This window comes from Chelmon rostratus, chromosome 23 (assembly GCF_017976325.1).
Source record: "Chelmon rostratus isolate fCheRos1 chromosome 23, fCheRos1.pri, whole genome shotgun sequence".
NCBI classification, from domain to species: domain Eukaryota; kingdom Metazoa; phylum Chordata; class Actinopteri; order Chaetodontiformes; family Chaetodontidae; genus Chelmon; species Chelmon rostratus.
In genome coordinates, this window is record NC_055680.1 from 109,609 (window position 1) to 130,229 (window position 20,621).

At 39.8% G+C, this 20,621-nt stretch overlaps 1 protein-coding gene across 1 annotated transcript in view; it reads left to right on the top strand.

The window, feature by feature from the left end:
* zanl (zonadhesin, like) overlaps positions 1–20,621 on the top strand; it is a 66,130-nt gene that overhangs the window by 22,318 nt on the left and 23,191 nt on the right. Inside the window, 30 exon segments of the mRNA XM_041965652.1 lie at positions 312–455; positions 621–877; positions 1,080–1,173; positions 1,310–1,462; positions 2,688–2,855; positions 2,938–3,035; positions 3,132–3,210; positions 3,318–3,502; positions 4,906–4,987; positions 5,085–5,189; positions 5,654–5,789; positions 5,915–6,022; positions 6,161–6,220; positions 6,393–6,497; positions 6,892–6,986; positions 7,413–7,544; positions 7,625–7,818; positions 7,967–8,108; positions 9,138–9,379; positions 9,655–9,803; positions 9,984–10,112; positions 10,560–10,698; positions 13,774–13,915; positions 14,454–14,650; positions 15,073–15,211; positions 15,575–15,691; positions 16,577–16,701; positions 17,265–17,410; positions 18,714–18,857; positions 19,357–19,464. Of these exon segments, the coding sequence (XP_041821586.1) occupies positions 312–455; positions 621–877; positions 1,080–1,173; positions 1,310–1,462; positions 2,688–2,855; positions 2,938–3,035; positions 3,132–3,210; positions 3,318–3,502; positions 4,906–4,987; positions 5,085–5,189; positions 5,654–5,789; positions 5,915–6,022; positions 6,161–6,220; positions 6,393–6,497; positions 6,892–6,986; positions 7,413–7,544; positions 7,625–7,818; positions 7,967–8,108; positions 9,138–9,379; positions 9,655–9,803; positions 9,984–10,112; positions 10,560–10,698; positions 13,774–13,915; positions 14,454–14,650; positions 15,073–15,211; positions 15,575–15,691; positions 16,577–16,701; positions 17,265–17,410; positions 18,714–18,857; positions 19,357–19,464 (4,114 nt within the window).

Below are 20,621 nucleotides of genomic sequence, written 5' to 3' on the forward strand. Positions count from 1 at the left end.
ACTAATGACCTTTAAACCCATCGTCTTCTTGCTGTGAGGGAGCACTAACAACTATGCCACCATTAATATCCATAGCAAATTGAATACCAAATAAATTATCAGATTAACAACATAATTAGATTTTGTCGGTCAGTCAGCTGACTACTTATCACACACACACCTAACAACATCTTGCCAGCAGCTATAGTTATTATTTATCACAAATTGCTTTCGTGGTAAATTATATTACATTGCTATTCTTAGTCAAATTTACCTCTACAATGTCCATTTGTCAATCTGCCTGTTTTGTGTTTGTGTTTCCCCTGCACTAGTGCTACCCTCCTGTGACTTTAACCAGGACAGTAACCCATTCTGCGGGTTCAGTCAGACCAATGCAGACAACAATGCGTGGACTAGGCAAAAAGGTCAAAAGCCGACAGCTCACACTGGCCCCAGTGGAGACTACCCTGATGGAAGTCAGTCCTGAATTAATGGTTTATTTGAAATATTTCATTCCTGTACAACTACCTAATTGGTAACCAGGTCATGATTGAGGTTAATTTAAGATGGAATGGAAACACTGAATTCTGACTCATGATTTCATAAAAAAAATGTTTCTTCCTCTCTCAATCTGTCTGCAGAGGGCTTCTATATCTACCACAAGTGTGACAATATGGCTGACAGAAAGGAAGCTCGTCTCCTGAGCCCTGTCCTCCCATCGTGGGCTTCACAGATCTGTGTCCAGTTTCGATACTATATGTACGGCTCAAACAATCACAATACACTGAGAGTTCTGACCAAGAGGCTTGATGTTGAGGAAGAGGTCTGGAAGAGAACAGGCATCCAGAGTCCATCCTGGCTGATGGGCTCTGTCACTGTGACAACACACAGCAGTCAAGTGAGTGGGTGGAAAGAAAAAAAAGCAGCATGAGCTACAACTTTAAGATGAATTACTGGCTGTGAGAATACATCTAACCTAACCAGAATGCAAATATGAAATCAATCTATAATTCACAATATATATGCAAATATGCAAAGTTTGTGATACAGGACCAACTGCTTTCTTCATATTGTCATGGGGTGAAAATCTTTTCTCCCAGTGTCTGCAGATTGTCCTCGAAGCGCAGACAGATTTGGCTGGTTCCTGTAATTCAGCTCTGGACAACATTGTCATTACTGAGGGAGCATGTCCTTGTGAGTTTAAACGCGTGCACACATATGCACGCATGCATGCACACACACACACACACACACACACACTCGCACACACACACACACACGCACACACACACTTGCTCTATCATTGATTGTCTACATATTTCATCCACAGCTTGTGTTTCTGGCTGTGATTTTGACACTCTTGGTGACCTGTGTGGGTGGGAGACTCAAACTGAAGATCCCAGTGTGTTTGGCTTTGATCAGTGGATTGGACCAACAGACACTGAAGGCACCGGACCTAATGATGACTTCTCCAAACCTGGACGTAAGTGGTTCTACTTTTCAAGAGTCTGTATGGAAATTACTGTGTGTCACAGAGTCTGCCCTAAGGCTGCAAATTGAGTTCTGATGACATAAGCAGGCTAAATGTGAAACTAATTTTTGTTTTTGTAGTCTGTGTTCACCATAAATAGCTGATGTACCTCCTGTGCAGCTTTACATTGCCGTTTTTTGATATCCCTATGTTCAATCTTGTAATTGTGAATTCAAACTGATAATTCTAAAATCCAAGGAGGGTGAAATGCAGAGCAGCTGGACTTTATTGTAGATTCTTGCTTTGGAGCTTCTTCAGTTCTAACCAACTGGTGAGAAGTACCAGGTATGTCACACTGTGGGTCATTATCAAGGTCAATCATCAGCCGCTAGAGTCATTGGAGTCACCTGAGGCCAAGAAAAACTACAAGTGTACTTGGATTTGTCACATGAGGTCAAATATGAATGGCTGTTAAATCTCCTGGGAATGAATGAAAGGACAGCATTTTAGATGAGGGACAACTGGTGTTACAGACCACCTCCTCTGCTGAGGGATGGTTTCACTGCTCTTTCAAACCATCTGTCCTCCCTATCCTCCCTGTCCTCCTGTTGAGCCATGTTTTGGTTAATGGCTGTTTAGTTTTCCTGATATACAGGTCTTTGCATTCCGCATTGGATATGACTGCATACACTAGATTGCTTTTCTTGTGTTTGGGTGTGCAATCTTTCAAGTGGAACAGTTTCTGTCTTAGTGTCTTGTTGGATTTGAAATTTGCATTTGTTGCAATTGTCATTTTTCTTTCTTCACCACCCACAGTGTTGATGTTTTTTTCTTGATCTTGTGGTTGTTTCCACAAAAGTCCAGTTAGGGTAGCTTTAAGTGGATCCCTCAGATGTTTGTTTGATAAGTCTAATGTATACGTCAGATACTTGACATTGAAATTTTTGTTTTAGAAAAAAAGACAAATAATGTAAAAAGCAAGAGCCTCATTAGCCTTCAACAGTTCACCTTCATTCAAGATGTGACCCTCTAAAGAAATACACTATGTCTAAATTCTGCTTGCATTTAATAACTAATGGCATATACCATTATGAACTTCAATTGTTAGATTTTGCTGTTAAATAAATGCACATCGTGGTAGAGAATAAATCATCATAATGACAGTCTTTATGTTATTTTATTAGGTTTATGTTATTTGTATCTAAATGGCAGTTGTTGTTGACCCTTCAATACATAGTGGGCGCCTACATGTTATTGGATTCTTTTGAGGCTGTCCGAGGAGCCAAGGCTGAGATCAGAAGTCCTGTAATAACCCCCTCCTCTGGGTGTCTGGAACTCTCCTTCTACTACTACTTGTACGGCACCAGCAAAGAAATGGAGCTCAGTGTCCACACCATCACCAAAGGTAGAAGACTGCATTTATTGTCGTGTTATTACAGAAAGAATAAAAACGTTTGTTTGGCTTGAATTTGTTTTCTTTTTACCAGGTGAAAGCCTTGGACCTGCTCTCTTAACTGTCAGAGGTAGCCAAACTCAAAGCTGGATACACGATAAGGTCCGCTACCTGGGAACTGCTCCCATTCAGGTAATACTAGGACTCTGTGTCTCTTAATGTTTGTGTGTTTGTGTGTGTGTGCATTGTCTTACATTAATTTTCTTGTCACACATATATGCCTTTCAGTTTGTAATTGTGGGTACCTATGGAGAAACTGAGCAGACAGATGTCGCTGTTGATGCTGTGTGTGTCTTGGCCTGCAAAGGTGAGAAGCTGACCAAAGGGAATTCAAGACACTCTCTGTACCATCAGAAATCCATATAGTATATGCTGTGTGTTTTCAAAAAAAAACTATTTATTTTTAATTTATAGGTCAACCAACAACTCCTCTACCACCGGTAAACACTCGTACCACACCTGAACCATCAACTTCTGGACAAACAATACCTACACCAACTAGTCCTGGACCAACTACACCAAAGCCATCAACTCTGACACCAACTGTACCTAAACCAACAACTCCTGGCCCGAATACTTCTGAACCAACAACTCCTGAAATCACTACACCTTCTGAACGAATAACACCTACACCAACAGGTCCTGGGCCAAGTATGCCTGCACCTAAATCTTTCTTTCTTTCTTCCTCCTCCGCTTCATGTTGGGCTTCTATGTCATCCCATTGGGGTTTATTTCTCCATAGGAACCTGCTCACCATACATTATCCCACTTAGAACACGGCTTACTACTAAAGCATTCAATAATGTGATACAAAATAGTGATTAAAACATATTTTATTGATTTAAAATGAGCCTACTCTTGTCACCGCTCTGACTGCGCAGCGGCTCTGAAAGTAAACAGTTACGTTTCGTAAGAACCGCCCCTCGCTGTGCCCAGGCAGGCAGAAGTTTGGTTTACCGCTATTATTTCGTACTGATGGATAAAAGTCCCACAGCAGCTGATTTCGGCGTTCAGCGTCTCCACTGAGCAGTCTTTTAGCAGGTCGATCGTTCATGCTGTGTTTTTCTTGGTGTTTTTTCCGTGTCTGTCCGCTTCAATCTGGTCAATCTCTGTGTCCTTAAGTCGCTTGTGCCTTACTATTGCTTCTCCTGTCGGTCCAGCGTTGTTCTTTACTTTTCTTGTCTTTTTTGCTGGGGACATGTCATTCTCCAGCCACACAGCAAGTGTTTGGTCCTCTCCAACCAGATTAAAAGCAATGTCCCGAAAATGCTCCATATTTTGCCACCCAAATCCACTGGCGATTTGTTATTGAGCTTGGATTGCCCCTTTAGTCTATGATTGTTAGAATTTCCTGAGCAGATGGTCTGTCGAGAAATCAATACAGCTGAATTTTGGCACTTGACCAATCAGAATTGAGTATTTGTGCCGTGTTCTAAAACTAAATTAACAACTCCTGGCCTGAATACGTCTGAAGCAACAACTCCTCAAACAACTCCTGAATTCACTACACCTTCTGGACCAATAACGCCTACACCAACAGGTCCTGGGCCAAGAATGCCTAAACCTAAATCAATCAATCAATCAATCAATCTATCTATCTATCTATCTATCTATCTATCTATCTATCTATCTATCTATCTATCTATCTATCTATCTATCTATCTATCTATCTATCTATCTATCTATCTATCTATCTATCTATCTATCTATCTTTCTTTCTCAGATTTGAATCAACCAATTCCTTTTCTTTCTACTATACAGATGCAGACCCACCTACAACCAACTTAACAACTCCTGGCCCGAATACGTCTGAACCAACAACTCCTGAAATCACTACACCTGAAGCAACTACACCTACACCAACAGGTCCTGGGCCAAGAATGTCTAAACCTAAATCCCTCTTTCTTTCTTTCTTTCTTTCTTTCTTTCTTTCTTTCTCAGATTTGAATCAACCAATTCCTTTTCTTTCTACAATATAGATGCAGACCCATCTACAACCAACTTAACAACTCCTGGCCCGAATACGTCTGAACCAACAACCCCTGAAACAACTACACCTGAAGCAACTACACCTACACCAACAGGTCCTGGGCCAAGAATGTCTAAACCTAAATCCCTCTTTCTTTCTTTCTTTCTTTCTCAGATTTGAATCAACCAATTCCTTTTCTTTCTACTATACAGATGCAGACCCATCTACAACCAACTTAACAACTCCTGGCCCGAATACGTCTGAACCAACAACTCCTGAAACAACTACACCTGAAGCAACTACACCTACACCAACAGGTCCTGGGTCAAGAATGTCTAAACCTAAATCCCTCTTTCTTTCTCTTTCTTTCTTTCTTTCTTTCTTTCTTTCTTTCTTTCTTTCTCTCTCTCTTTCTTTCTTTCTTTCTTTCTTTCTTTCTTTCTTTCTTTCTCAGATTTGAATCAACCAGTTCCTTTTCTTTCTACTATACAGATGCAGACCCATCTACAACCAACTTAACAACTCCTGGCCCAAATACATCTGAACCAACAATTCCTGAAATCAGTACACCTTCTGGACCAATAACACCTACACCAACAGGTCCTGGGCCAAGAATGCCTAAACCTAAATCCCTCTTTCTTTCTTTCTTTCTTTCTTTCTTTCTTTCTTTCTTTCTTTCTTTCTTTCTTTCTCTCTGTATTTCTTTCTTTCTTTCTTTCTTTCTTTCTTTCTTTCTTTCTCAGATTTGAATCAACCAATTCCTTTTCTTTCTATTGTACAGAACCAGACCCATCTACAACCAACTTAACAACTCCTGGCCTGAATACGTCTGAACCAACAACTCCTGAAGCAACTACACCTTCTGGACCAATAACTCCTACACCAACAGGTCCTGGGCCAAGAATGCCTAAACCTGAATCCCTCTTTCTTTCTTTCTTTCTTTCTTTCTTTCTTTCTTTCTTTCTTTCTTTCTCAGATTTGAAACAACCAATTCCTTTTCTTTCTACTATACAGATGCAGACCCATCTACAACCACCTTAACAACTCCTGGCCCGAATACGTCTAAGCCAACAACTCCTGAAATCACTACACCTTCTGAACCAATAACACCTACACCAACAGGTCCTGGGCCAAGAATGCCTAAACCTAAATCCCTCTTTCTTTCTTTCTTTCTCAGATTTGAAACAACCAATTCCTTTTCTTTCTACTATACAGATGCAGACCCATCTACAACCAACTTAACAACTCCTGGCCCGAATACATCTGAACCAACAACTCCTGAAATCACTACACCTGAAGCAACTACACCTACACCAACAGGTCCTGGGCCAAGAATGTCTAAACCTAAATCCCTCTTTCTTTCTTTCTTTCTTTCTTTCTTTCTTTCTGTCTGTCTGTCTGTCTGTCTGTCTGTCTGTCTGTCTGTCTTTCTTTCTTTCTTTCTTTCTCAGATTTGAAACAAACAATTCCTTTTCTTTCTACTATACAGATGCAGACCCATCTACAACCAACTTAACAACTCCTGGCCCGAATACATCTGAACCAACAACTCCTGAAATCACTACACCTTCTGGACCAATAACACCTACACCAACAGGTCCTGGGCCAAGAATGCCTAAACCTGAATCCCTCTTTCTTTCTTTCTTTCTTTCTTTCTTTCTTTCTTTCTTTCTCTCTTTCTTTCTTTCTTTCTTTCTTTCTTTCTTTCTTTCTTTCTCAGATTTGAATCAACCAGTTCATTTTCTTTCTACTATACAGATGCAGACCCATCTACAACCAACTTAACAACTCCTGGCCCGAATACATCTGAACCAACAACTCCTGAAATCACTACACCTTCTGGACCAATAACACCTACACCAACAGGTCCTGGGCCAAGAATGCCTAAACCTGAATCCCTCTTTCTTTCTTTCTTTCTTTCTTTCTTTCTTTCTTTCTTTCTTTCTTTCTCAGATTTGAATCAACCAATTCCTTTTCTTTCTACTATACAGATGCAGACCCATCTACAACCAACTTAACAACTCCTGGCCCGAATACGTCTGAACCAACAACTCCTGAAATCACTACACCTGAAGCAACTACACCTTCTGGACCAATAACACCTACACCAACAGGTCCTGGGCCAAGAATGCCTAAATCTAAATCCCTCTTTCTTTCTTTCTTTCTTTCTTTCTTTCTTTCTTTCTTTCTTTCTTTCTTTCTTTCTCTCTGTATTTCTTTCTTTCTTTCTTTCTTTCTTTCTTTCTTTCTCAGATTTGAATCAACCAATTCCTTTTCTTTCTATTGTACAGAACCAGACCCATCTACAACCAACTTAACAACTCCTGGCCTGAATACGTCTGAACCAACAACTCCTGAAGCAACTACACCTTCTGGACCAATAACTCCTACACCAACAGGTCCTGGGCCAAGAATGCCTAAACCTGAATCCCTCTTTCTTTCTTTCTTTCTTTCTTTCTTTCTTTCTTTCTTTCTTTCTTTCTTTCTTTCTTTCTTTCTCAGATTTGAATCAACCAATTCCTTTTCTTTCTACTATACAGAACCAGACCCATCTACAACCAACTTAACAACTCCCGGCCCGAATACGTCTGAACCAACAACTCCTGAAACAACTACACCTGAAGCAACTACACCTTCTGGACCAATAACACCTACACCAAGTCCTGGGCCAAGTATGCCTGAACTTAAATCTTTCTTTCTTTCCTTTATTCTCATTTTTCATTAAACAATTCCTCTTCTTTCTACTGTACAGAACCATGTCCTCCGGATGCAGAGTATATAGACTGTGGTCCAGCTTGTATCCCCACCTGTATGGAACCATCCACCAACTGTTCTGGCTCCTGTATCAGTGGCTGCTTCTGTAAACCAGGGTTTGTCTTTAAGGGACAGCACTGCGTGCCGCTGGAGAAATGTGGCTGTCTGGATGACCAGAATAACTATTATGAGGTCCTAGCTAATTTTCCCATGTGCATAAATTCCTGCTTAATACAAACATATCATGACAAGACAATAAATGACAAGGTTCCACTTTGCAGTTCTGATGACATACAATGCACCCTACTAGTACTGATCCTTTGTTCAATGTTTTTTTCAGCCTGGTGAGATTGTACTTGGTGATGGCTGCTTAAAGCTGTGTCGCTGCATGGGGAACTACACTTTGGAATGTGTTGATAACTCCTGTGACCCCACTGAAGAGTGTCGTGAGGTTAATGGTGTTGCAGGCTGCTATCCTAAAGGTAATTATGTTTGGTAACACATTAAGAACAGGAAGTCGTACTAGCAGCTCATACAGTGCAGTTCAAATGTATCGTCCAACCACATCTGAAAGCAATAGATTTTCGAACTGTTTAGAAAGTCTGTCTTCATAGAGAGTGGCAGGATAGGATGATTATTCAGAAGCAGAGCTCTGCACAGAAGTTGAAGACAGTTTGCACTTAGTTGTAAATGATAAATGGACTGTATTGATAGCGCTCCTGTAGCTGTCCCAGCCTAATCTCCTTCTTCAGCTCCCTCTGCACCCACTTCAGCTCAGTTTTGTCCCCAGATCTAAAAACCCTCTCCATTCAATAGCCTCTTGTTTCCCAGGGTTTGTTGTTTGGGAAACACCTTCCTGCAAGGCCCAGTATTGTCCACACAGAAATTGGTGTAGTCTGTGATGCAGGTTCACAGACTGTCGATTTCCTCCCCGTGAGAACTGCACAACACTTCCCAGTCAGTGGTGTCAAAACAGTTTTTCAGTGCCATGCTGCACTCCTCTGACCATCTTCTCACATGCCTAATAGTTGGCAGTTGTTTATTCACCAAGGGTATGCAGGCAGGGAGCAGATGAACCAGGTTGTGATCAGATCGGCCCAGTGGGGGGAGGGGTGAAGAACTGTAAGCATCCTTTGTGTTAGCATACAGTAAGTCCAGTGTTTTGTTGTCTCTGGTGTGGCATACATAACATACTGGGCGAAGGTGGGGAGAGTTGAAGACAGGGAAGCATGATTGAAGTCTCCAGGGATGAGGAGGAGGGACTGGGGGTGCAATGTCTGCAGCTGTGAAGCTACAGTGTGCAGGAGCTTGCATGCTGCTGAAGCACTGGCCGAGGGGGGATATACACAGTTATCGCAATAACGTGTGAGAAGTCCCTCTGAGGGAATTATGGCCCAATGCTAACAGCTAGAAGCTAGGGCTTCCTTAATCTTCATCTCGTCAGCCCAGTGTAACATATTTGTAACAAACTGCTAACATTACAATTTCTCACTGTCATTTTATTCCCATAGATACATCCACATGCATAGCATCTGGTGATCCCCACTACACCACCTTTGACAAACGCAAGTACAACTTCATGGGTAACTGCAGCTATTTGATGTCTCGATCCTGCAATGAGACAATTCCATACTTTGAGGTCCATGCCGACAATGAAAATCGCTATAACAGGCCTACCATATCCTATGTGAAAGCCGTACATGTATATGTGCATATGGAGAAGATTTCCATCCTCAAAGGTGGCACTGTCCAGGTAAGAAAGGAGGGGAGGAACAACAGTTGCCGCACAACATGAACCTTTTCAGTTACTAATGCCATTGTAATTATCAGTGTCTATATATGGAGAGTTTTTAATAATGGACTGTTTCTGTTTCTTCAGTAATCACTCACTTGCTACTGTCTCACACAATGCTAATGCCATTGTAATTATCAGTGTCTATATATGGAGAGTTTTTAATAATGGACTGTTTCTGTTTCTTCAGTAATCACTCACTTGCTACTGTCTCACACAATTTTTCCCCCATGCAGGTGAATGGGACATCTGTAAACCTTCCAGTGACTCCGGTTCCTAGTGTTTCTGTGTTCAAGGCAGGAAAGTACTACACTGTGTCCATGAAATTTGGTGTAACTGTTCGCTATGATGGAAACCACTTCATGGACATCAAAGTGACCAAAGAGTGAGTGAAGACTGGACAGATGCTGACACTGGATACTCTGGAACATTTGTTCTTATCTTAGTACTTGTTTGGAATTAAAATTAGGCACAAACTGTCAGACATGGTAAGATGGAGCTTTAACTGAATTGTTGTGCTCACTTCCACAAATTGATAACTTTTAGATTTTCTTGTAACCGGCAGCTATAAGAACAAGCTGTGTGGACTGTGTGGAGATTACAATGGAGATACCAAAGATGATTTTCGTAAACCAGATGGATCATTGACCAACAATGCCAATGACTTTGGGCACAGCTGGAGTACTGACCCAGAGTAAGTAGCATACTTTAATATTTCTCCATATGCACACTTTAAGGAGTTTGTCTGACTGTACTAGGCTCTTTGGTCAGGTCATCTAAATCACAAACAGTTTTCACAGTTTTTCAGTAAGAGCTATGAATTAAATAGAAAAAGCTGAAATAACCTGTTGTTTTGATAAGAATCCACATGAAAATACATTTCATAATACTGAGCCAAGCTGTAGAATGTATTAGAATATTTCTCAATTCATGTTGTCTATTATTTATTTTTTTGTCATTTATTATGATTTTTCTTTTTTTTTTTTTTGTTCAGTTTGTAATGTCTTTTTGATGTATGTAGTGTTGAATACTTTTGTCTCCATACTAAATAAATGGGTACAGATCAGTTGCCCCTTCATTGTAATTACAAAAACTAACTAACACACTCAGACCTTATTCAAGTGATTGTTTGTGTTGATAGGTGTAACAAGAAACCCAACACTACCATCCCTGAGTGTAATGAAGAAGAGCAGGAAATGTATGAGAGCTCTGGATTCTGTGGCATCCTGCTGGACAAAAATGCTCCCTTTGCTGCGTGTCACCCCAAAATCAACCCCAATGTTAGTCACTATGCTTCACACACACACGCACATGCACGCACACACACACACACACACACACACAAACTGCCAATTCTGAAAAATATTTACATATGCAGATTCCCTGACTTTTCCAGCTCTTTTTTTTTATTTACTTTAATAATTCCAAACTGCTGCACGGTGGCTCGGTGGTTAGCAGCGTCGCCTCACAGCTAGAAGGTCCCCGGGTTCGATCCCGCCAGGGGTCTTTCTGTGTGGAGTTTGCATGTTCTCCCTGTGCAGCGTGGGTTTTCACCGGGTTCTCCGGCTTCCTCCCACAGTCCAAAAACATGCTGAGGTTAATTGATAACTCTAAATTGTCCGTAGGTGTGAATGCGTGGTTGTTTGTCTGTATATGTAGCCCTGTGGTAGGCTGGCGACCTGCCCAGGGTGTCCCCTGCCTTCGCCCGAGAGACGGCTGGGATAGGCTCCAGCCCCCCCGTGACCCTGCAAAGGATTCAGCGGTGTATAGATAATGGATGGATGGATCCCAAACTGGGAAATTACTCTCTGCATTTGACCCATCACTGATTTACTGAAACACAATCATGCAACATGCAAAATGCAGTGAAACACACAGGAGCAGTGGGCTGCATTCAAGCACCCGGGGAGCATATTGGGGGGTTAAGTGCCTTGCTCAAGGGCACATCAGCCAGATAATGGAGGGGGAGAGGATACTCCACCACACCCAAATTTTTTCTGCCAGACCTTCCGATCACAAGCCACTGTATGGCGGGGGGAAGAAGCGGAAAGAAGGGGAAGAAGGGGGAAGGAGAAAAAGGAAGAAAAAGAGAGAAAAAAGGAGGAAACAAAGTGAAATGACAGTGATTATCGACTCTGTTGCCCGCCGGAAGTTATGGGACTGAGTTTTTATGCTAATAGTTTGAGAAATACATCCAAACGTGAACTTTTGCTGGCGTACAGTAGGGGGACTCTGGTTCCAAAGGTCGCCGGTTCAATCCCAACATGGACCATATTTCCACTAACCCGAACTCTTACAAAGTGTTATGAATCGTTCAAAAATCACTTAAAAAGGAAAACACAAATAGGAAAGTGGGTTATTTTGAATAGCAACATTTGAGAACCACACATACACACATGTAACTTTGTGTGTTTTCTTTAGAAATAGATGCAATTCAAGGACACAATCTAATTAACAACTAATGGAATACAGCACTGCAACAATGCATCTGCCTTGTCCAGCTGACTGTACAATGTGGAACTGTTTGCAACTTTTTGGTTCCTTTCTTGTTATTTCATTGTCTGCTTGAGGTTGCAAAAAGCTAAACTTTACTTGACTCCTGTTTTTACAGATATGTTTAGTAGAAATGATTCATTAGTACTGCTCTAGAAATATATTTCAAATTTATTAGAAAATATACACCTTAATTCTCTCTCATGCACACAATTGTAACTATGACACACACACACAGAAAGAAATTAATGAAAGAAATATATAAAATAAATTTAATAAATAAACTGAATACAAAATATAATAATTAAAGCTAGAAAACACTGCTCTACAATATATATATATATGTATATGTATATATATACACTAAAACACAATAACTACACACTTTGCCAGGAACACACAATATTTGTCAGTATATACAGTATGTTATTTCTGTAATGCTGACTTTCCTGAAATACCAGACCTGTTACATGGGATGATAATTAAATTATTACAGCAATGGGCTGATAGAAGAAGCAGGCTGTGGGGAGTGGCTGTACAGGTGGAACAGACACAGGAGCAGCAGGAATAGAGGCAGCAGACAGGTTGACTCCTTGCAGCAGAATACTACATTTCTGCCTCGTCAGTCGCTTGTTGTGCCACTGTCTGATTCACATCAAACAAGTGCAGAGTAGTGTTGTGCATGACCGTACCATTACCCAGGACCAGCTGCCTGATCTTAATGTAGTGTCTGAGAATCTGAGTCCATCTTGTCAGAGGTTAACTGCCTGTTTTTTAGGGCTCTTAATGTTACAGAGTCTGACAAAGATGGACTCTAAAGTTGGACTCGCTGCTGGTCCTGCCACAGGACCAGCAGCAAGTGTCCAGTTTGAGTCCTCAGCCCCATCAAATACTCTGCCAGGCTGTCCACTCGGTCCATCCCTGGGACACTGCGCTCATCCACACCCTGGTAAATATAAGAGTACAGCAAATTCAAGAACACACAACATCACAGACAGAAAAATAGCACACCTGCCAGAGTGTAACTTGTCACAGCATCAGATTATTGTATTTCTGGATAAGAAAAATAACCTCATCATGATAACTCACCAGAGTAAACAGCAGGCGGCTGAAAAGAGGCCCCGCTTCCTCCCGAGCACCTTGACGCTGTAGATGCTGACGCAGTGAAAAGGGTCCCCTGAGTGGCTGAAAGCAGTGAGGGAGGCTTCACTACCAGGGATGCAGCTTCACAGCCCTGGTTCATCTGTGGAGGTCCTCCGGGGGTACAGCTGGAGATTCAGGCTGTTGCCTTCAGATAGTAACCATGTGATCAATAACTGTAGGTTAATTTGTTGTGTTTGGTCACTATTTCCAGGATGATAACGATAATAATCATCATCATCATAAGCACAATAATGATATTCAGAAGAACTACAAGAGAACATGCTCTAACATTACAACGTTACTGTGAGAGCAATGAGGGTAATAAAATGTTATGTTTATGCATTGTTCTCTGAGGAAAACCAGCATAAAGTCTAAATTCAACTTGACTGAAATTGCACGCTAAAAAGAGGATTATAATTATACGTCGCTCTATGTGATTTTATCTGAATCTACACAGACAGTGATAGTAATTAACAGCGACTCTCTCTGCACCGACGTGCACCAAGACAGTAACATTACGCAACGACAGCAATGCCGATATAGCGCTCGTGATATAGCGCAACAACAACAGCATTAAGAGGCTAGCTAGCTTGTCGACAAAATCAAATAAGTATAAAAGTAGTTGTAGTATAAAATGAGGGAGACATAAATAAAAATTTGTGGTTTAAGATGAAAAAGCAGAATTAAAAAATGTAACCCAACAAACTATGTTTCTTCAGAATTACTTCAGGGACTGTGTCTTCGATCTGTGTGAGCTTGATGGAGCCAAGCAGATTCTGTGTGAAGCCATCGAAGCCTATGTCAATGAATGCCAGGACCGTGGGGTTAACATTGGCCACTGGAGGAATGAAACCTTCTGCCGTGAGTATTGGGTGAACACATGGATTTGACACTGCATTACATTTTTTAATGTATTTTACTGAAATTATACTGCTATTGCCAAGGTGAAAATCTTCAGAGTATGACCAAAACAGCATAGGCATTAACATGAACAAAAATAGGATTATTCATATGTTCCTCAGTTTTATGAAGCAAGTTTGATTGAAGCAAGGGTAACAATGATAACATCATGCTTCCAAAGCAACAGAAATACCAGGAGGACTAGATCCAGTTTATCTTACATTTGCAGTCAATATGCAACTAGGTCAGGTAAATGTTCGTGTTTCAGAAAATCATGAAAATCCATTTATAATATGTATAATTTCATTTATAACTTTTTAAAATGGTAAATGGACAATGGACATTCACACAATGGCTGAGGAGCATACTGTGTAGCATCTCATGCTCTAAGCATAGTCGTATTTTGCCATTAGCCCTGTTATTGTTTGCTTCTGTTTTCCAAGCATATACAATACCTCTTTGGCATTATCACTGACTTCAGTCTCCCATCCACCCGTAGCTGTGATCTGCCCCCCCAACAGCCACTATGAGCCCTGTATGGACCCCTGTCAAGAGACATGTTCTTGGAACCCTCCCGTCTGTGATGGGCCCTGCTCAGAGGGCTGTATGTGTAATCCTGGCTATGTCCTCAGTGCTGGCAAATGTGTCATGAAGAGTTCTTGTGGCTGCAATGCCACCAACGGCCAGTATTATGAGGTACGTATGTGTGTTTGTGTGTTTTTGTTTTGTTTTGTTTGTTTTGTTTTGTTTTTTTGTGGGGGGGCAGGCTTGTATTTCTATCTTTGTGTTTTTAAACTGTTATGGGAATATTTAAGCATTGTGAGATAGAAGGTTCAGACTTGCCTTTAAGGTTAAGGTTTGAATAACGCTTAGGTTAGGGTTAGGGTTATTTCTTAAATAAATATTAATATATATTTTGTTGGGACACTAATTAATTAATTAATTAATTCTAGGGGCTAGGGACTGCATGACACACACACACAAGCATGTCTGTTTGTGTCTTTGTACTATTTTCAACTGAGTATATGTCATTATCATATTCATATCAAGTTTGCTGCTTACACGGTTCAAATGTTTCTGTGTGTCTGTGCATGTACATGCCTGTCTGTGTTTGTCAGCCTGGAGAAGAGTTTTATGTAGATAACTGTAAGGAGAAGTGCAGATGTGATGTTTCCATCATTCGCTGTGAGGAGTCTGAATGCCCCCCAAAGGAAGAGTGTAAACTCCAGGATGGAGAGCTGGGATGCTATCCCACAAGTAAGTTTACACCAACCACACAACAAACCAAGCGGTAACTCAGCTGGATAGCTGTATTGTCCAGATTATTTGTGATACTACAATTGTCAGTAATTTCAAATGAGGTTTTCTTATTTCTGTAACAGAATGCAGAAGTTCTTGTTTACTGTAAAGCTCAAACATGTTACTCAGTTGTCTGTGGAGAGTAAAATTTGGGTAATAGTTAACTGAACTGTTATTCAGTCATTGTTATATTGATAGTTTAAGGTTTAGGAAAGCAGTCACTCAGCTGCTCGTAGCCAGTGTTAGCAAAAATATTAGGTTGCTAGCTCACCTGTGTTGTAGTCTGATAGTCTGCATGTTCTGCTTATCCCTCTGTCTCAGGCTCTCAGGACTGTGTGGTGTCTGGAGATCCTCACTACAACACGTTTGACAAGAAGTTCTACAGCTTCATGGGAACATGTACCTACACACTGGCCAGAACCTGCAAGAATAACACAGGTAGGGACAGGTTTATACATTCATACGTCTTATGTTTTCATTGCACCTGAACAGATTTTCAACCATTTGAATTTCTGTAAAACACTTTATTACACCACTCCTTGAAATTCATCTTCACCAACTTGGATAAAGAAAATAGTTTTTTAATATCATCTCACCTAACCTGGTAAAATAATTGCAACATTCCCAACATGCAACAAGTCTTGTGCAATAACAACTGTATTCAGATGACACGTGCACATATCTACTTGAAATGATCCTATGATCTCTGATATCCTTACACCAGGAGATGGCACTACAACTATGTGATACATTAAAATAACTACAGTAGTCATCAGTCTAACTCATCCAATTCTTTGCACAGTCTTGTACACTGTCTTGTATGAAGTATTTTTTCAAAGAGAAACACAATTTTCTTATGTAGGCACATCTGGTTTTTGGACATTTTACGATTAATTCACTTATAGTTTTTATTCACATAATGTTAAAAGGCCTATAATGCAAAAATTAGTTAATGGTCTAGTTTTTGTGAATGTAAATGCACTACCTGTGACTGCAGTAGCTAGGAGAGAAACCTGCTTACTGACCAACAGCATGTGAATTTGGGGTTTACATTAATCAAACTATTGCAACACATGACAGGTAGCTATCAGGTATTTTGCCCCTAATAGGATCTGTTACTGAAATGTGCTTTAGTCCACACCTGCTCAGGTGGGACAGCCTGGTCAAGCCATGCTAAACTTTTAAGGCTGATAATATTTATATAATAATAATAATATATCAATATTTGACTAAAAAATATCAAATCTGACAACAATACAATTATATAAGACAGTATTAATTTTAGTAAGACCCTTGGTTTTGTATGGTGTTCTCCCTATGCAGGTCCTTGGTTCTCAGTGGAGGGAAAGAATGAGGAGAGAGGAGTGTCAGGAGTGTCCTACCTGGGAAAACTCTATGTCACTGTGAACGGAATCACTGTGACCCTGATGAAAGCCAGGAAGACTCTGGTCAGTATGTGCAACTTTACAATGCACAATACACATTGTATTCTGTGTTTATAGATACCTTTTACAAACTATCTTATCATAAGAGGATGACAGGCCAAATCATGTGCATTTACATGTGTTACAGACACACACAAACACAGACACATGCACACACACCCACACCAGCTGTATCACTCTTGTTATTTCAATCTTAATCTTCTTTATCTAGAGGAAAAACAATTCAAAGCCTGCCTCTTATTCACTTTTTTTTCATCTCATCCTCATTACTTGACTTTGATCTCTTTGTAATGCATTAATCCCAGAAATCTGTCCTCATTGTTTCCTTTACATCATCCACAGATTAAACTGGTTTGCTCAGTTTCAATGCTCTGTCATCTTATCCCCCAAAGCTGGACAACCAGAGATCTAAATCCTTGTGTGCAGGGTTTTTAGAAATTAATCTTATGATCCGTGATGCATCAAATTTGAAAAGTTGAAAGGAGACTATAAACAAATATTAACTCTATATTTAACTTCTGTTTAACATTGTCTTTATGCTGTCTTTCTGTCCTTCCCTCTGGCAGGTGAATGGACTGCGGGTGGCCCTCCCTCACTCCCCCTCTCCTCTTATTTCTCTCAGTCTTGCTGGTCAGTACATCACCTTGCAGACAACCTTCGGTCTCAAGGTGCGCTGGGATGGAAACCATTATGCCCAGATCTCAGTTCCCAGGTTGGTATAGAGATTTGTTTGAATTTCACAATCAGGTGATAACACTCAATGTTTATCAAATATGGCAGTGTCTGAATATAAATAACCCTTTGTTGTTTTGATAGGCCTTTGAAGGTCTCCTTGCTTACTAATTCCTTTGGTTATTTAGAAAACTGTTACACATTCACATATAATACTGCAGGTAAATGTTTCCATCTATTCATTGATAATTAAGGAAAACATTTTAAAAAGTATAGACCAAAGTAGGAACTCAGGAACCATGGAGAAATTTAGTTTGAATCGATCTGACAAGGTGTCCTAATCTAGATCAGAGCCTCCCAGTAGCTTTCTGAGTGTGGAATTTGGGCAAGAAAGCCTCTAAAACAGATATATCTGGGACACTTAAATGGAATTGATAATTTCTTTGGAAACACACAAAATGTGGAAACATATGAAAACAATTGTGCTTCTGATTAGACACATGATTTTACATTTTATGGAGCTCTGGAGCCTTTGCCAGTCTAATTTTTTTTACTGATACGATGAACACTAAAGGTGTAGTTAGACTGGAGAAACAAGTTTAACTTCCTATTACTCATTTGAATATGACCATAAGAGATGTCATGTAGTCCACTGTTATTTTCCCCAAAGAGCAAATGCAATCTGTTATTTTCCTCCAGACCCCTCTCCTGTTCTTCTGATCTCCATGTATTCATCAGTTTGGGTCATTAATTAAATGTTTCACTCAAATTGAAATATTTTCATCTTGTGGACATGTCTGCACCTTAGTTAATGCCACCCAGAATAAATACATATCCATTTATGACCTCAAAATGACCCTATATGCAGTCGTGCTGCCTCTAAAACCCACTCTTCACTCAGTCGAAACACATCCTTGATGGTCTTGGTGCCCAGCAAATCTTCTAAACAATAAGATATGACAAGATGACAAGATAAAACAGTCTATAGAAAAGCTGAATCCAACTGTTGAAGGTCATAGTTTAATCTCTGTGTGTGTTGACAGAAGTAAAGAGGTATATTTTGTGAAAGCTTCTGAAGAAATCATCTGGCAATCTGTGTAGGCTGTAGTTAGTATCTGTAGTCTTTCAGATCTGCTATTTTTAATAAATCCTCCCAACGTTCTTAATACTTTGGTTATTTTCTATTGATGATGCCCTGACTAAATTGTAAGTTAGATGAAGAGATTTTTTTCACATTCAGTCACTTTGTACATTGAAGAGCCAAACTATTGTATTTTTAAGTCTTCTTAAGACATTCCTCTTCATCTCTTAACCCTGTATTCTCTTTGTCTTTGGCCCTCCAGCTCCTACTACGGCCAGATGTGTGGTCTCTGTGGCAACTACGATGGGCACTTAGACAATGACTTCACCAAACCAGATGGTACTCTAGCAGAAAATGGGAATGATTTTGGGAACAGCTGGTGGGCAGGAGAGGATGAGGATGAATTGTGAGTTTACACACATTAATCTTTGTGCTGTAATCTGAGAATGTGCGGATTTACTTGAAACTTCCTTGGAAATTCAAGCATGTGACTAAGATTCACGTGACTGGGCTCATGGTTGGACTCATGGATTGTCTCTACATGCATCCTAATAGTATGGAGATGACAGTAAACCATACATTTTTATACTTGTGTCTCAATTCTGAGTTCACAATCGAACATTTCGAAGTTTGTTTTTTTTTTTTTTTTTGCCCGGGACATTTATTATATTTTGGAGTGAAATTCTAAATAATATGCAAAGAGTAATTTTGAGAAATTTTGAGAAAATAAATGTCAGCGATCACTGACTGTACTCAGAACTGATACACAAATATAGTGCCATAGATGTCTTCAATGACATACTAACTATCTAAATTCGTCCATACATAATTCTTGAGGATAAATTAAAAAATGAATGTATTGTTGATGTAAGAAATGGCCCTGTTGTTGTGTTTGCATTGATCAGGTGTACCCCAGGCACCGAGCCTGACCCAGGCTGTGACCCCAAACTTCAAACAGAGGTGGAAAAACCAGAAAAATGTGGCAAAATCAAAGACCTTGTTGGACCCTTCAGGTGATAAAACAGCCCTTTCTCCTAATTAACTAATTACAATTGATTGAATTATTGACTCTAACTTTTAGACTACAAGGTGTTCTTCAGTTTAGGTGCTTAGCTCAAACCATCGTCTTACTGACATGCAGGTTCAGAATCTGAACAGTCATGTCAAATAAAAAAAAAAAGTTGAAATATGACTAAAATATGAAACTACGCACCATGACATAATCAAAGATGTTGTCTTTAAAAATCAATGGAGTGCCCCAATAGCAGTTAAAACAATATATATATATATATATATATATATATATATATATATATATATATATATATATATATATATATATATATATATATATATTAATTATTAATTACTAAAAGGTTTTTATTGGCGAGCCAAAGATTTGTTTCTGCTTTGGTAATGTAACAACAATTGCTTCTGTTTTGGAGACAGTTTTTTTAGCCACATAGAAAGAGGACTTGAAACAAACTGAACATAATGAATATAAGAATGAAGAGAAGTTAACTATCAAGAAGTCTTTATAGACGTGTACCTTTATAAACTTTATAGAACTGAAAAGTCAGTAGTGGAATTCATTGTAACTAGCATGAATTGAAGCTGTTCGCCATAGTCTCTGTTCACAATGTAAAACAACTGACTGACTCTGCGGTCACATGGATTCAAGTCAAGTCTCAACTCACTTGTGGTTGCAATGAGCGTTCTATCATCACTGTATGCCATCTGGTCTGCATAGTAGTATTCCCAGGAATTCAAAGCATGTACTGTATTATTATTACAAGCAAACGTTAGGCAGCTAAACATGCTCAATGTTAACTTTCAGATTACCAAGTGACTGACCTATCCAGGTGCCTTTTCAGGTGCCTTGATGTAGTTGATTGACTGTGTAAATGGATTTATGTCCCCAGAACAAGTGTAACACACACACAATTTTAACTGCAGGCTGAAATGATTCTCTCTTTCTAAGTATCAATGAATCCTAAAAAAATACCCAAATCAACAATGTGTTTTGGAAACCCTTCTGGTTCGGGGATTAAGGCACCTCATTTCATGAACCACAATGATCTCAATTTCAATCCAACCTTGGGACCTTTGCTGCATGTCATTCCTCTTCCATCTTCTTCCATTTTCTTTGATCTGTCTGTACTGTTCTCCT